The sequence below is a fragment of the Dipteris shenzhenensis genome, chromosome 29 (genome assembly GCF_047967505.1).
Source record: "Dipteris shenzhenensis isolate YYH24624 ecotype China chromosome 29, Dip_SZ_1.0, whole genome shotgun sequence".
NCBI classification, from domain to species: domain Eukaryota; kingdom Viridiplantae; phylum Streptophyta; class Polypodiopsida; order Gleicheniales; family Dipteridaceae; genus Dipteris; species Dipteris shenzhenensis.
The window spans coordinates 45,630,522-45,646,746 of record NC_141624.1 but is presented as its reverse complement, the minus strand read 5'-3'; the positions used below and the strand labels follow the sequence as shown (position 1 = coordinate 45,646,746).

The window sequence follows — 16,225 nt, the reverse complement described above, 5'->3', positions numbered from 1 at the left end:
GATTTTTGGTGGGCTGCAGTCCCAAAGAGGACAGCCCACCACTTGCCCTAAATCTACCAGATTTGGGGCCAAACACTTGGCCTGCATGCCCTGCCACTTGCCATGCATGCTGCCACATGTGTGGGACAGGTGGACTGACCTGCCAGCTTAGATTCCATGTGGCAGTCTGCCACGTGTCAGCTGCCACGTCACTCCCAAAAACCCTAAAATTTCAAAGTTGTCAGAATTTAATTCTGATCGCACACACGGGTTCCTAACAGCTTAGACTATCTATTGACGTACTCTAAGGTCATAATTGAGCCATACTGAGCTCATTTGTTTGTCGTCTTATCTTGTATCTCCATTACTCTTGGCATGCTGCCAGGCCCACACCCAAAGCTCAGGGAACATTCTCTTGAATGGTTCCTAGGTCGGTATGCAATCTGTGCATTTGATTGGTCCCATGTTTGGGTACTCAGGTGGGGTGTGGTTTCTAGATGTCCCTCTCAAAGAGAGGCCATCACTCTTGTGGGTCACTAATGCCCATAACCCCAAGCAAGGGGGTCCACCCTCAAATGCTAGACCTAGTCCCCATTGTCCATAACTGAACAGAAGGAAAACATTTCATTTCTTAATAAGCATACTATTGAAAAACAAAAAGAAATAGTACCAAGCAAGTGGATACATGTTGAAGCAGGATGACAGGAGTTAATTTACATGTGGGCGGGATTATTGGATTAATTGTTCCCTGTTCGAAGGAAGCCTACCCCAAGTAAGGTATCTACTGTTTGGCTTCCAACGTATGTTCTTGCACTGTTTCTTCTTTGATCTATTGGCTCTTCCATTTGTAATCATTTTCATCTTTCTATAACAAGACCATCTCCCTTCAAAAGTGACGGTAGCTTGCTTGTGGAAAGTCCGAATGATCATAATCTTTGTATTTGCAATTAGACTCGCATGCTGGAAAACCAACGTAATTTGGGGGAGGGAACCAAAAGAAATAGAAAACTAACCATCCAAAAATTTATCTAACACGTGGCAAAATTTTTGAAACTTAAAAACCTATTAACTTCCCACATCAAATGGGCCATTCGATCTGTAGAACGTAGTTCTAAAAAGTGGGTGAGTTCCTACAAAAAAGATGTTATGATTACCACAAGCAAATCTCATATAGGGCTCACGCAGTTGTCATAGACAGAAATATATGACCATTGACAAGCCGTGGTCTGCTAACTATTCTGTTTTATCGACATTATCTTATTAGCCCTATCCATCTCAGTGACGTTAAGTCATCTCTCTCTCTCTCTCTCCATCTCAGTGACGTTAAGCCATCTCTCTCTCTCTCTCTCTCTCTCTCTCTCTCTCTCTCTCTCTCTCTCTCTCTGTGTAAAGGAAGAAGGCAGGTGAGCATTTGTGACTTTCACCTTGCACGAAAGACCCGCAGAATGCAACCGAGCAGCAACTGCAGAAGCCCATTTTCCAGAGGCAGCGGTTAGGCCCTCCGGGTTAACATCCGTTTTCCCGTCAATAGGAGCTTCACCAAGCTTTGCCACAGCGAAATAAACCAAAACTTGTGACGCGTTGACGAGACCTTTGCTCTCAAGCCATGGTTCCAACATACCATTCTGGAAAAAAACCAAGTCTGTTGGAACGCTTAGTCTCTATTAGCATATCCGAAATGAGCTGTTGCGAACCGAAGGTCGCGCAACCTTACAATTCTGCCAAGAAAGCCCACACCCGGGTGAACCATTTCGAACATTAATTTAGCGGTCCCGAGGGGTAGAAGGAGCGAAAGTTTTACCATCCCACCGCGCGCGGGGAGTCGCTTCGAGCACAGATTCAAGTACGTCATTCCGAGTGCAGACAAAGATGGGTCCGGAGCTATCAGAAGGCACATTCTGGCCGCGTCGAACGATGAGATCATTACCGCGACCCATTTTCTCGAGGGCTGTGCCGACGCGGCCAGCTCCAACGATGACAGCAGGAATGACGGATGGGGAAGTATCCATGAACGGAGTAGGTAGGGCGGAGGAAACGACCTTTGGACGAGTGTGAAGGGTAATGCAGCTATGGGGACAGGGTTTAACCATGGACAAGGACGAAGATACCGTCATCGCCATAGCATGCAAACTTAGGAGGATCATCTTTGTATGGCAAGCAACAACTTTACGTTTAGTGTGTAATATCGACTAATGCCTATGCCAATACATGAGTGCGCTAGTCTGTAAACACCCTTAGCTCTGCCCAAAATGGACCTCTAAAGAGTTCTCTCCATTCTTAAAAAGGGGCATTGTGAAGCACACAAATCTGAAGCTTTCCTTACAAAAGTCGCTCAGCCATTCCTAGAATTCATTTGAGGGTGAGGAGTTAGAAGGTAAAGGCTCTAGAGAACTAGGATATCACATATGTAAGCAACCCATGGTGTTTGTTTCAACCCTCGATACCTAGCGTGTTTGTGTATAAATTCAAATTTTATACCCGATTCGACTATTAATCAAACCCGATATTTCATATTATTTCCTCTCATGGAGCACATACCATAAACTCAACATGAATTCTACTTTCTTATCCATTTTTAACCGTGGACATGAAACGTGACACGAGGTCTGCAATTTTATCCATGAATCATGCTTTCTTATCCATATTATTTTTAGCGGAACAAATGGCGTGAATACAACCATGGGGATAAAACTTGACAAAAGGTCCTCGATTTTCACAATGAATCTATAGGGAAACTACACTCCCTTTCAGGCAAGGTCAATCATATGTTGAGTGAGAGAAACCATCAAATAGTCTTGTTCCCCTCTTTACATTATTATGTGATTCTAAGTGTCTGTCTACCTTTACCATAGGGTGGGATTGCATGTTTCCTTCTCTCATATCTGACTCAATCTCGAGTAATCACCTATTTGCACCATGGTCATACATAATGTCCAGTGATATCTTTTCTTCACACACATCACAATAGCTAGTAGCTCGGTCGTGAACTTTCATGGATGAAGCTATATTAATTTATAATCTTGTATTTTGTAAACTTGGCCAACCAAATCTCAAGATAGAGAATGTGTATGGACCTTGCATATCCACAACTTGCAAATCCTTGCAGGTAGACTAATTCAACCAAATTAGAAGACATTACATATTTATGAGATATTTGGACACTAACAAATATTGTATGTAATTTTCTAATAATATTGAATTGCTTCACAACTAGATGGTTGCAATTTCTTGTTATTAGATATTATAAAATACCCATATAGATACATAGATACACCTTGAATGCATAATATTTAGTAGCAAAATGCATTTGTACACATATGTGTGTAGGTTGGGATGCAACCTTGCCCGCTTTAATACCCCGTAAATGATTCTTTAGAGGAGAAAAGGGCACTTTGGCATGCGAAACGAATAATCTCACCTAGTTTTTTTTTAAATATTGCTTTGTGGTATTCTATGGAAACATCGCATGCCTTCTAAAACCTAATAAGGTACCTTGTCATAAAGATTGAAGATTTGTAAATCCTTCTTTCCTTGGGTTGAGTGTGATTGTGTAGGGGCTATATCGCATTTGGGACACATATATATTATGATATTCAATCACTTGTAATTGCCTCATTTCACATCAACTAAACATTTCAGCTTGTAAGAAAGCAACGTATGTGATGTATACATTAGCTTACTTTCAAATGTTTTTAAATTCTTTTTAAAAATAATGTTAAGATCAAACGAAAAGAAATATGCCTTTGTTTTATGTGCACTTGACATTAGTGTCAATGCTAGATTGCTAAAATGATAGGTGGTTAGTACTAAATTGTTGAATTGATAGGTGGTTAGCACTAGGATCAAAGATTGTATAGGGATGTCTATCTAAATTACTCTTTGATGCTATTAGAAGGAAGAGAGCTAAAAAACCAATTGACCAAGTTTAAGATGGGTAGGTGTATTTTCCTACCTAGTTTTACCCATCCACATAAAGTAGCAAATTGTTTATCAAGCACCTCAGATCAAGGGTTGTCCTGAAGCAGAGCTTTTTCTCGATTAGAAAGTTGAATCAAACAAATCTTTAAGCTGCTTAGTTTAAAATGTATTTAACTTGATTAGAAACATGTCTTTTAAAAAAGGAGCTTTAAAACAACATCAGAGAAATTGGACTTAGTCATATCCCTCATAACAATTGAGATTTTAATGTACTTTTAGGGTCTAATAAAAAATGATCATGTGGAAATGGTTCACATTTTGTGTCACTTAGGCTCCCTTTCAAAAGTTGTGAATGTTGGACTTATCTCTTTGATTTTTAAAAGTGCTAAAAAGCTCAAAGCCACACATTGGACACCTATTTTGGTATTGATGTTTTATACAAAATCATAGCCAAATCTTGCTTTAAGGGTCAAAGAGGTTCTCTCTGATTTGGTTGAGAAGGAGAAACATGAACTTAGTGGAAAATCACCTAAGGGGAAATTTTTTGAGAGAAATGGCCGAAATGATTTGATTTGGGTGAGCCAGGAAAGGGGGGGGGAGAAGGGAGGCAGAGCAAAAATCATTGCCATGTCATATTTTTTCACAAATTTTCCACATCATCACTTAATATTCATATGAACAAAATCTATTCAAACAAATACAAATTTTTGTATGTGCTAAAAGACCCCTTTTTAGCACAAGTAGGAAGGAGCATTTATGGGGGCAAGGCGATGAAGGGTTTTGTCATTTTTGGTAGAAAACTTGAATTGGGTCACACCCCAAGTTTCCATTTAAGCACCCAAGTAATCCGATTGATTAACATTGCATATGTAACTATATAGCATATAATTTTATGCGTTAAACTAGACATAAAATTTGCATGGGTGTTGCATCAAGCATCAAGTACTTGCATAATAATCTTCCCTCATATCTATGGTTAGAGGCCTCTAGTAGATAGGGATAGCATTATGGGTCCCTTTTGAATGCCTTTCCACATGGACATCATAATGAAATACTCTACCCCACCTAGCCAAGCTTACCTTGAACCATGTAGGATACATGTCCTAGAAGACTTGGGTTAATAGATAAAATTTGCCTCGCATTAAAGCTTCCCCCTTTCTGTGGAATCTACCACTAGACTAGGAAAGTGAGAAAAACATGGTCTAATGAAGGCAACCTAACAAGTTAATTTTCTCACTCTTTCTAAGTAATCAATGTAATATAGAAAATTGTTTATCAAGTGCCCCATATCAATTATTGGTCCCTAAAGCAGATCTTGGTTTTATATTGGAAATTTGAATTGTATAAATCTTGAACATCTAGTTAAAGTGTTATTCATTGTAAATGACCTAATTAGAAATATGTCTTTATCAAAAGGAGCTCAAAATAGCATTGAAGAAATTGGACTTAGGCATACCCATAGGCTCGATGTTCTAGCAATGCACTTTTGGGATCTAATAAAAAATGGTAACATGGGAATGGTTAAAAACTTGTGTCACTTAGGATCTTTTTCAAAGTTGGAACATTAGATTTATCTCTTGATTTATAAATTTGGAAATTTCAAGAAAAGTGGCCAAACGATTTGAGGGGGGGGGGAAGGTTGTGCCATATCAAGTTTTTTCACAAATTTTCACATCATCAATGAATATTCAAATGGACAAAATCTATTCAAATAAATAAATTTATGTGTTCTAATTGACCCTTTTATTTGTACAATAAGAAGTGGCATTTTCAGGGGGATTTTTTTTTTCCAAAAGTTGTAACCATATGAATAAGCTTTATTTGAATGAATAGGCTATTTGTATGAATAATATAGGAAATTTTGATATAATTCTTTTTGTACTGAAACTTCTTTTGAAAATTGGAACAAATTGGACAAACTATTACAACTTAGAACATGGCTTTCTTCATCACAAGAATATAATTGTGAACATTGTATACATGGGTGTCGCCTTGGAATATACCATCATGTCTCTTTCTTAGTCTTGATTTTGATAATTCCTATAATAGAATCAAGATTTTCTCTTCCACATTTTGGTGAATATATGTTTTGGTCTTATGTTTAGAAATAATGTGGACACTTTTTTGGGGATGAAGGTGGTGTTTTGTGTCTATTAATAGGAGTGTGATTTTTGAATTTCATTTCAAAAGATGAGCCAAGTTTTGGTTGTCCCTTAGTCCCTCTACTATTGGCACACATTTTTGCACATCTAGGTAGACCTACCTTCCGTGCCCACTACAACATGACTACCCCAAACAAGTTGGTGCACTATTGCTGCATCCAGTAATGCGACGTCAAGCAACAAACGGATCACTACTACTACCAAACTTGAACCCAGTCTCTCTAGGGCAAACCAAGATGAAATTGAGCTGAAGCCCCATTGTAGCTAAGCCATAGATCTAGCCCTATGGGCCCATCCACTCATCTGTCATGTGACACACTTGATCCTCCATCATGGCACATCAAACATTGATGGTGTCTAGTTCTCCACACCTATGGAAGCAAATTGAAGACTAAAAAAAGGATGCGAGAACCAACCACACTAATTAAACCCCCTTTTTGGCACTATAGGATCAAAACTGTCAACTCTAGAGCATAGGATATGAGTTTGGGATCTCAAGGTAGTTCCATGGCCCCAACGTCCAAAAACCCCTTGAGGGAGGAATCCTAAAGCATAGTCTCATAGTTGGAAGCTAGGAAGATGATCCTCCTCCCCCTAGCACCCATGAAAAGGTAGTGTCATGTAGAGAGGGGAAGCCAAGCTACTGAAGAAAGAAAGAGGCTAGGGGAGAGAGTGCAGCCTTGCCCTTGCTCAAAGATGGGGAAGGCCAAGCTCAAAGGAAGCACGGGAAGAGGAGGAAGAGCACGATCCTATTGAGGCAAGGGGGGTCGAGGTTGGGGGTCAGTGACCAAGGTGATAACAACAAGGGGGTGGCCAAAGAAGGGGGAGGTGGAGAGTAAGGAGGGGGCAAGGGGGTCAGGGGGAGGGGTCTAGAGAGGGGGAGGGCAGGGGGAAAGGGTGTCATCGATGGCATACAGGAAGCTCACTACTAAGCGGGTGCTTAAGAACTTTAGGATGAGGACAATTTCTGAGCAAAAACCTACGAGCAAAAAATTAAGAGCGATAATTTTTGACATCGACCATGCTAGTATATTTCTCAAAGGAATATATAATTCTTTCTTAATTTATGATTTATGGAACCATATACTTACTTATTATCATTATAACCCTCATTTTAGAGAACATCAACTATATATGAACAAATAGTGAACACTTTAGAAACTCCTATAAATCCCTCCCTACTACCATACTCTCTTTTGAGGATTATGGTAATTCAATTGATTTAAAAGAGTTTCCCTTAGCTTTAGCAATCCTATATTTGAAGTATTGAGAAGCTCTCATGTAACACTATATACCATATTCCTTGAGTAGGAAAAACATTATAGAATAATCTATAATACATTATCAAATATGGAAAGGAAATGGAGGGATTTTCAAAATAATCCCAATTCTCCAAACCTAAGTACTTTTAAGGAAACGTGGTCCCTATTGAACTCCTTCCTACCATAATATGAATTAGGGAGAAGTTGTAACTCTCATGTTCATCTTGAAAATTTTAATTTATCTCTTTTATACCTATTAAAATTATGACTTTAAGCCTACCATTGCATAGATCATGAAATTTTGAACATTGTTTCTTTTAACAGCTCCTCAATCCGAGCTACGGAGCAAAAGTTATGACCCCTTCTTTGTAGGCTCTCCAAGGGTATTCCACCAATGGAATATATATTTTTCTCAGCTCATCTTGAGGAACTATAAAGAGGATATTTGCTCAAAATTCCATGATTCAACCAATGGTGAAAGGAAAAGAAAGGATATTTGAAAGTCATAAAATAAGTCACCACTTGGACATTATATATGTTTATTATATAAAGGTATATTTATATCTATTTCTATTCATCAATATTTCATATTTACTTACATATTCCTTGAAATAATTTGGAATTTTGTGCTCCCCAAAAATGACTTGAGCCTATATATTTTGACCCCTCCCACCTTTTGACTGCTCATTGCTTGGGGGTTTTCACTATCTCTCTCTCTCTCAAAATAGATGCAATGCTTTCATGTGGACAAGAGAAAGATAAAAATGAAAGACAACATTACAAACTCACAATCACTCAAGAAGAATGGTCACACAAGAATACTCAATGAACTCTCAATCTCAATCTCTCTCACATTCTCACAAGAATTGCAATGTCTCAACAGAAGGCAAGCACCATGAAAAAACCAAAAGAGGGACGAGAAGAGTGGGCACAGCTAAAGAGCACACCACAAATGAATAATTACACACTATATTAGTTTAACAGAATATATATATATATATATACATACTCCTCTAGGGTTAGGGTTACAATTTTCAACCCTTGTGCATTTTTTGAACTCTTTGGGTTGGTGCTATGCACAATATGGACACGTGATGTAGTCCTCAACACTTGGTCCTAATAATCATTTTATCATGAGGTTTGTAACTGTAAAGTTTTTGCAAGGTTCACAAATGAAGAAGCCAAGCTTCTTGCATTTGATCATAATAATGAGGATGATTATAAAAAAGCTATAAATATTATTGAACAGGTATGCTTTTATCATAATGAGTTTGTGACCATGCAATGACGATAGAGATATTTTGGATTTTGAATTTAAGGTCTCATTGCTAGTGGAGATAGGCGGATTGTAAATGTAGACTATAGCTTTGGCCAAATTTTATAAAAGGTTCGCAAAAAGAGTGATGGTCCTCCATTGGGAATAAAAAATTTGCAACGTCCCTATGGGATAAGATGAATGAAACACTCAGTAAGTGAATCTGGCATATACCAAAGTCCCAAACACCCTATTAATGAGGTAACATGGTTACCAATCCTCATGCATTTGCTCTTGTGAAAGGTGAGAGGTGTGGTCCTAAATTGGAGATTGGTGGAAGGTCCATCAAGTAAATTCCACTTGTTCATAAATGGTTATGCACAAACTCATAGCATCAATGGTTCACTTTACTACTTGACTTTCATCGATGACTACATCAGACCTTATTGGGTCTATTTTTTTAAAGGAGAAATATGTAGTCTTTTTCAAATTTCCAAAATTTAAATCCATGGTAAAGAAGCCAACATGGAGAAAGATAAAAGTCATCAGATCAGACAAAGGAGGTGAATACATATCTTTAGCATTCATGAACTTTTGCAAAAGCAATGGCAGTCAAGATAGTTTACATGTGAAGATACTTCTTAGCATAATGCAATAATAACTTAAAGGAAGAGTGGCAATTTAGCAAATAGTGCTAGAGTAATGCTCAGTGAGAATCATCTTCCAAATTGGAATTGGGTAGAGGCAATTCATGCTGCAAACTACTTGCTTGATTGGCTTTTGACCGAACCCGTTTAAGGTATGATACCTTATGACTAGCATTCAAAAACTAGATCAATCAAAGTTATCACAACAGCAAAAAATTTGGTCATGCTTACATACTTAGAACTAAGGTTACAATAATTAGCTTGCAGTAGCAAGAGGGACTATGAAGCCCACAAAGATGGTGCAAGTCATCGGGCACTCTCTATATAAGAGGCCTATCATGTATTGTTGAAAACACACATTTTCAATAGATTGAGTATTGCCTACTGTATGTCTCTCATGGAGTTTCTTCTATGGTTTGATCCCCCTTGATCTTTTGCTAATTCCACATTGGACTAGGAGAGCATGATCCGCATTTCACATGGTATCAAAGCCTAGGTCTTGCTCTCGTAGCTTAGTTTTTTAGTTCATTGTCTTTCATCGGGATTGCTTATGTTCTTCTCATTCTTAGAGATGAAAATCTTGAGATTCGTATGAGTGTGAGAGAAAGAGAGAGTTTTTTCTCTTTTAGTGTTCATTTGAGAGAAAGAGAGGAAATCGTGTCTCTGAGGGAATTGAGAGAGCTCATTGCCTTGAGAAAGAACTCCATTGTGAGATATCTTTGGCTTGAGAGCTTTCTTTAGTGCGAGAAAGAGAGAAGCTAAAATAGAGCGACCTAAGGCAAGCTTAGCCTATCCTACCTCTGTGACCTACTACAAGCAGAGCTCTACCTAAGAGAGCAGTATCTGTGAGAGCAACTCTCCTTCCACGATGTGTGAGCCTCAATGCCAATGCCTTCTTCAACGAGTAGGAAGCTCATAGGAATGGCCCTCCAAACCTGTAGTCTCGGCCCATTCGCACACCCACGACAAGCACAATGCGCTATTCACACCTGTGCCTCCTACATGCCCAGATCCTCCAAGGAGTGGCCATCTACAACAGAGTACAACAGAGCTTGCAATGAGCCAACTGCACGAATGCCTCTCCAATAAGCCAACTCTCGACAGTGCTCTCCACGACAGAGCCTCATAGCTCCAAAGCTACTCCACCTGCTCTCGTGGACCGGCTGACAGCAAACATCTTACAAGGTGCATCTTTGAAGCTTCTCCAACAACCGCGATGATGCAAGATGTCTCTTGAGGATTCATAGCCTCACATCGTTGTTCTGCTTGCCATCGTCTCTAGTTTCTTTTTCTATAGAAAGGTTAATTTAAAAGGTTTCTTTTAAGGTTCTCACTGCGTGACATGTGGTAGATAGGAAGTAACCAAGGGTTGGATCATGGTTGAGTCAGGCCACCCTGGGTTTGGTCATTGGTCAAACAACCCCCACTAAACCATCGTGAGATTTAAGTTCAGGAATAGCTAAGTACCACCTAAGCACACAGCCCCTGCCAAGCACAATTTGTATTCTCCATATGAACCCCTGTGCCACATCATCAAAAGCCCTCTTCTTCAAAAAAACTTCAACAAGGTGTAAATTGCAATCTAAGAGAAATTTGTGAATGCTCTAAAAAGAAAAAATGATCCTCTTTTTGAGCTCTCTGCGCCTTGGAGGCCCTTTTGAGACCCCAATTCTCCCCTAATGGAAGATAGCAGGATCCCTAAAACTTGTGCTCCTAATAGAATGGAAATCCAAAGTACAATGCACACTGATTGACAATCAAAAGTGTTGGACCGATCAATACTCCCAATATCCACACTTGAAGCAAAACAAAGGTCATGGTAAGACCTTTGCAACAAATGCTAAAGCAATGCATGAATGCAATAAGCATGCCAAAAGCACGAGTACATGAGAGGACCATAGCATAGAACATGGTATCCACACATAAAGCATTAAGGCACATGGAAAGAACAAAGGATCATGCATCAACCTACATCAAGCATAGGAGCAAACACCATCGACATCAAGCAACAACCTTGCCACCTTCAGCCCACAAGTTTGTAAATCAAACCTGACCACCTGAGAGTAGCCATGTAAGCACCCATGGGAGGATTTGATCTTGTAATACCCACACTTGACCACCTTAAGTAGCAATGGATGCACTAAGGGGAGGTGATGGATTTGTAACTCACATCTGACCACCTTGGAGTAGCCAAAGGATCATGGCACCAAGGGGAGGTGTTGAGATATGGTGCCATGTGCACATGAATTAAAGGAAAAGGTATGTGATAAGTAATGTATTAAAATAGCCACCCTACAATGTGGACTACATGATGTGGAGATGTGGATTGAGGATATCCCCACAAGGAGAGATGTGGATCAGAGGATCCACAAGTGTTGACTATTCTAAGGGCACTCTCTATATAAGAGGCCTATCATGTATTGTTGAACACACACATTTGCAATAGATTGAGTATTGCCTACCGTATGTCTCTCATGGAGTTTCTTCTATGGCTTGATCCCCCTTGATCTTTTGCTATTTCCATGTTGGACTAGGAGAGCACAATCCGCACTTTCACATGGTATCAGAGCCTAGGACTTGCTCTCATAGCTTAGTATTTTAGTTCATTGTCTTTCATCGGGATTGCTCATGTTCTTCTGGTTCTTAGAGATGAAAATCTTGACATTCATATGGGAGAGTGAGAGAAAGAGAGAGCGTTTTTTCTCTTTTAGTGCTCATTTTGAGAGAAAGAGAGGAAATGTTGTCTTTGAGGGAATTGAGAGTGATCATTGCCTTGAGAAAGAACTCCATTCTGAGATATCTTTGGCTTGAGAGCTTTCTTTAGTGCGAGAAACAGAGGAGCTAACATAGAGCAAGCCAAGGCAAGCTTAGCCTATCCTACCTCTATGACATATAGGCTACAAGTAGAGCTCTACCTAACAGAGCAGTAGCCACATCATCACAATGTCTAGCTGCACCCTCTACACAAATGCTCACCACGCCCAATTCTTTGGCCATAGGAAGTAGGCTCTCACAAGATTGCAACACTGTGACACAACTTGAAAGAGTGGTCATAACGACTTGGTTGAGATAGGCATCGGTGCGGACAATTAAGTTCTCCTCCCCATACTGTTACGACATGTCGAGATACTTGTTGCACACCGCAGCGTGGCTACAATCTTGGCATCGATTTTGAAATTAATTTAGTAGCAGAACTTCACCACGTATGCAAAAGCCTCTGATCCACCAAGGAAATCAAAAAGCTTCAACTCTAATGACCAGTATCTCTAACCAACTCTCCTTCCACGATGTGCGAGCCTCAATGCTAGCGCCTTCTTCAACAAGTAGGCAGCTCATAGGAACGGCCCTCCACACCTATAGTCTCGCTCCATTCACACACCCATGACAAGCACAATGTGCTATTTGCAGCAGCACCTCCTACATGCCCAGATCCTTCAATCGCCATCTACAACAGAGCTCGTAATGAGCCAGCTGCACGAACGCCTCTCCAATGAGCCAACTCCTGATTGCACTCTCTCCCACAGAGACTCACAACTCTAAAGCAACTTCTGTTGCTCCCGTGGACCAGCTAATAGCAAACATCTTACCAAGTGCATCTCTGAAGCTTCTCCAACAACCGCGATGATGCAAGATGTCTCTCGAGGATTCGTAGCCTCACATCGTTGTTTCGCTTGCCATCATCTCTGGTTTCTTTTTCTATAGAAAGGTTCATTTCAAAGGTTTCCTCTAAGGTTCTCACTACCTGACATGTGGCAGATAGGAAGTAACCAAGGGTTGGATCATGGTTGAGTTAGGGCACCCTGGGTTTGGTCATTGGTCAAACAACCCCCACTAAACCATGGTTAGATTTAAGTTCAGGGTTAGCTAAGCACCACCTAAGCACATAGCCCCTGCCAAGAAGCACAATTTGTATTCTGCATATGAACCCCTGTGCCACAAATCAAAAGCCCTCTTCTTCAGAAAAACTTCAACAATGTGTAACTTGCAATCCAAGAGAAATTTGCACATGCTCCGAAAAGAAAAAGTGATCGTCTTTTTGAGCTCTACGTGCCTGTCAAATCACAATCATTGTTAGCAGCTAGACACTGCCATTGAAGCAAAACAAAGCTCATGGTAAGACCTTTGCAAGAAATGCTAAAGCAACGCATGAACGGGATAAGCATACCAAAAGCACAACAACATGAGATGACCATAGCATAGAACATGGTATTCACACATAAAGCATTAAGGCATAAAATAACAAAGCATCATGCATCAACCTACATCAAGCACAAAAGTAAACGCCATCGACATCAAGCAACAACCTTGCCACCTTCAGCCCACATGTTTGTAAATCAAACCTGACCACCTGAGAGTAGCCATGTAAGCACCCGGGGGAGGATTTGATCTTGTAATACCCACACTTAACCACCTTAAGTAGTAATGCATTCACTAAGGGGAGGTGATGGATTTGTATACAACTCACATCTGACCACCTTGCATAACCCAAAGCATCATGGCACCAAGGAGAGGTGTTGAGATATGGTGCCATGTGCACATGAATTAGAGGCAAAGGTATGTGATAAGTAATGTATTCAAGTAGCCACCCTAGGATGTGGACTACATGATGTGGAGATGTGGATTGAGGATATCCACAAGGAGAGATGTGGATCAGAGGATCTACAAGTGTTGACTATTCTAAGGGCACTCTCTATATAAGAGGCCTATCATGTATTGTTAAACACACACATTTGCAATAGATTGAGTATTGCCTACCGTATGTCTCTCATGGAGTTTCTTCTATGGTTTGATTCTCCTTGATCTTTTGCTAATTCCACGTTGGACTAGGAGAGCACGATTTGCATTTTCACATGGTATCAGAGCTTAGGTCTTGCTCTCATAGCTTAGTTTTTTAGTTCATTGTCTTTCATCGGGATTGCTCATGTTCTTCTCGTTCTTAGAGATGAAATCGCAAGTCGTGCCCTAGTGGCAAACCAGGTCCTTCTTGCCACTGCTTGGTATATTGCCTCTAGTGCTTTCACAGAGGATGCATCGGGCAGCTCCGACGGTTGGTATGGAACTTCCTCTGGGTAGGTTTAGACTGCATGAGGAACACTAGGGCCCGAGTAGCTTGGTAGACGGTGATCATGCCGTGGGCACTGGGAGGCTTGGGTATCATTGATTCAGAGATACAGAGCATGACCCTTTTGGGCAAGTTGGTGGTTCGTGGCCTTACCCTAGGTGCCGAGCCTTGGAAGCTCCTCTTACAGAGAGGGCTTCTGAGGAACACCCCACACACTGGGGGACAGTGGGGCTGCCTTCACATAAATGGATCTTCTTAGAGGCCCCCCTTACGGGGAAGGGCTCCCCCCTGATGAGAGGAGCCTCCATAGGGTTTGGTAGAGACTAGCAGGGGGCCTCATCCGTGCTCCACCTAGATGCAAAGAGGAGTTTGAGCGCTAGCCCCTTATGTGGCACCCAAAGGTCAGAGATCATGAGGGACATATGCTTGGACAGCAAACTCACATTGGTTGGGCATAGTGGGATAGTGGTCTAGCAGGGTCTTTTGGTCGCTGGAGTAGACTAATAGAGGCAGAGGCGAGGCTTGACACCATAGCGCATTTGAGAGGGGCAGGGCAGCGGATGGGCGAGATCGACTTAGCCATTCCTGAGTCTTGGTGGGAAGGACTTCACATTTGGAGAGACAGTAGATGGTTGGGGCAGTTTTCCTGTATTGGTGTTCCCTTGAGGATTTTGATGCAGCGTGGCAGCATGTCCCCAACTTCTTCCAGGCAAGACCTAGAGGCTTGCTTTAGTCCCTCACTAGGAGTGACATTGAGATGGATGGGAGTCTCGATGGGATACACTGGCAAATGATCAGAGTGGTAGGACACTTGGGGAAGGAGTGGCACATTGATCCCAATATCTTAGAGTAGGACACCTCTCGATGGCGCCTCTGGCTATGGGAGGGTAGACCCCTGAGGGAGGTCCAGTGGGACCCGGCCAGTGGGACCCGGGGGGAGTGGTTGTGGTTCTGGACCTCCAAGGGCGGCCTAACTGAGATGATAGATGAGGTGCCTTTCTTTTGCTAACCACATGAATTGGTAGGAGACTTCAAATGGTGGACTCGTCGAGGTGGACTCCCTCAAGGGAAAGACACTGGGTGACCCAAAGAGTGCCCCGGGATGTTCCCTCTAGGTTTTGGACATAGTTGTGGTCCAGCTTGCATTCGAGGAAGATTTCATACTTCTTCTAGCTGGCAACCCAAGGAGGCTTGCCCATCGGCCTGTGGTTAGAGTAGATGCAAGTGGAGGGGCAATGCCACCATTGCTTAGATGGTGTCCTGGAGACTATCCTGCATTGCCTATGGAGTTGTCGTCGCGTAGCAAGGATCTGGATGAGAGCCCATAGGATCATGACACGCATGCAGAGTATACACATAGATTACACCTGGGGGATGGTGGTTTGGTTGAGAGAGGGAGGACACACATTTCAGATTGATGAGATCTCCCCAGCCTACCAGATAAAGGGTCAGAGCATTCAATGGATTGCACTCCACGAGGCTGTCCCCCCTGACACCCTAGCTCCTCCTTCTCCTAGGGAGGATAGTGTTTGGGAGGTGGTAGCCAGCATCACAGCTTGGAACATATGGGTGGCTCGATGCAGTCTTGTGATGGGAGAGCACCCGGTTTCACCCTCGGCTACCTTGGTTGCCATCTGGCAGGATATCATTTACACTCTATGGTCCATTTGGGAGTGTGGGACTCCAGGCTCCAGGGCGACTATTGAGAGGCGTGCTCATTTTTGCGAGGCTTGGCCTACAAGTGTTTTCTACATCTTCACTCCGCGAGGGATTCGCTGTCTGTATAGTCTGCCCACTTGGCTATTAGCCCCAGTTCCAAAGATCCCCTAGCCAATGAGTTGGGCTTCAGGCCGGTTTTTTTTTAGCCTTTTTCGCATTTTTTTCATACTCAGCACCTTTGGGATTGTTGTCTTGTATGAAATCTTTCAAGCATTAATAGA

The 16,225-nt window shown here is 41.6% G+C and overlaps 1 protein-coding gene across 5 annotated transcripts in view; it reads right to left on the bottom strand.

The window, feature by feature from the left end:
• The window catches only part of LOC147882918 (nuclear protein), a 57,632-nt gene extending 55,465 nt beyond the window's left edge, over window positions 1–2,167 (bottom strand). For 2 of the 5 annotated variants that reach the window (XM_087400779.1, XM_087400778.1), the window contains exons 1-2: window positions 1,781–2,167; window positions 1,404–1,621 (exon numbers count right to left, since the gene is read on the bottom strand). In XM_087400779.1, coding sequence (XP_087256905.1) covers window positions 1,404–1,621; window positions 1,781–2,123 — 561 coding nt within the window. In that variant the 5' untranslated portion in view covers window positions 2,124–2,167. Of the gene's footprint in view, window positions 1–1,403; window positions 1,622–1,693 lie in introns of all 5 variants that reach the window. The other 3 variants (XM_087400777.1, XM_087400780.1, XM_087400781.1) reach the window with 3 other exon arrangements.
• Between the last annotated feature and the right edge of the window lie 14,058 nt (window positions 2,168–16,225).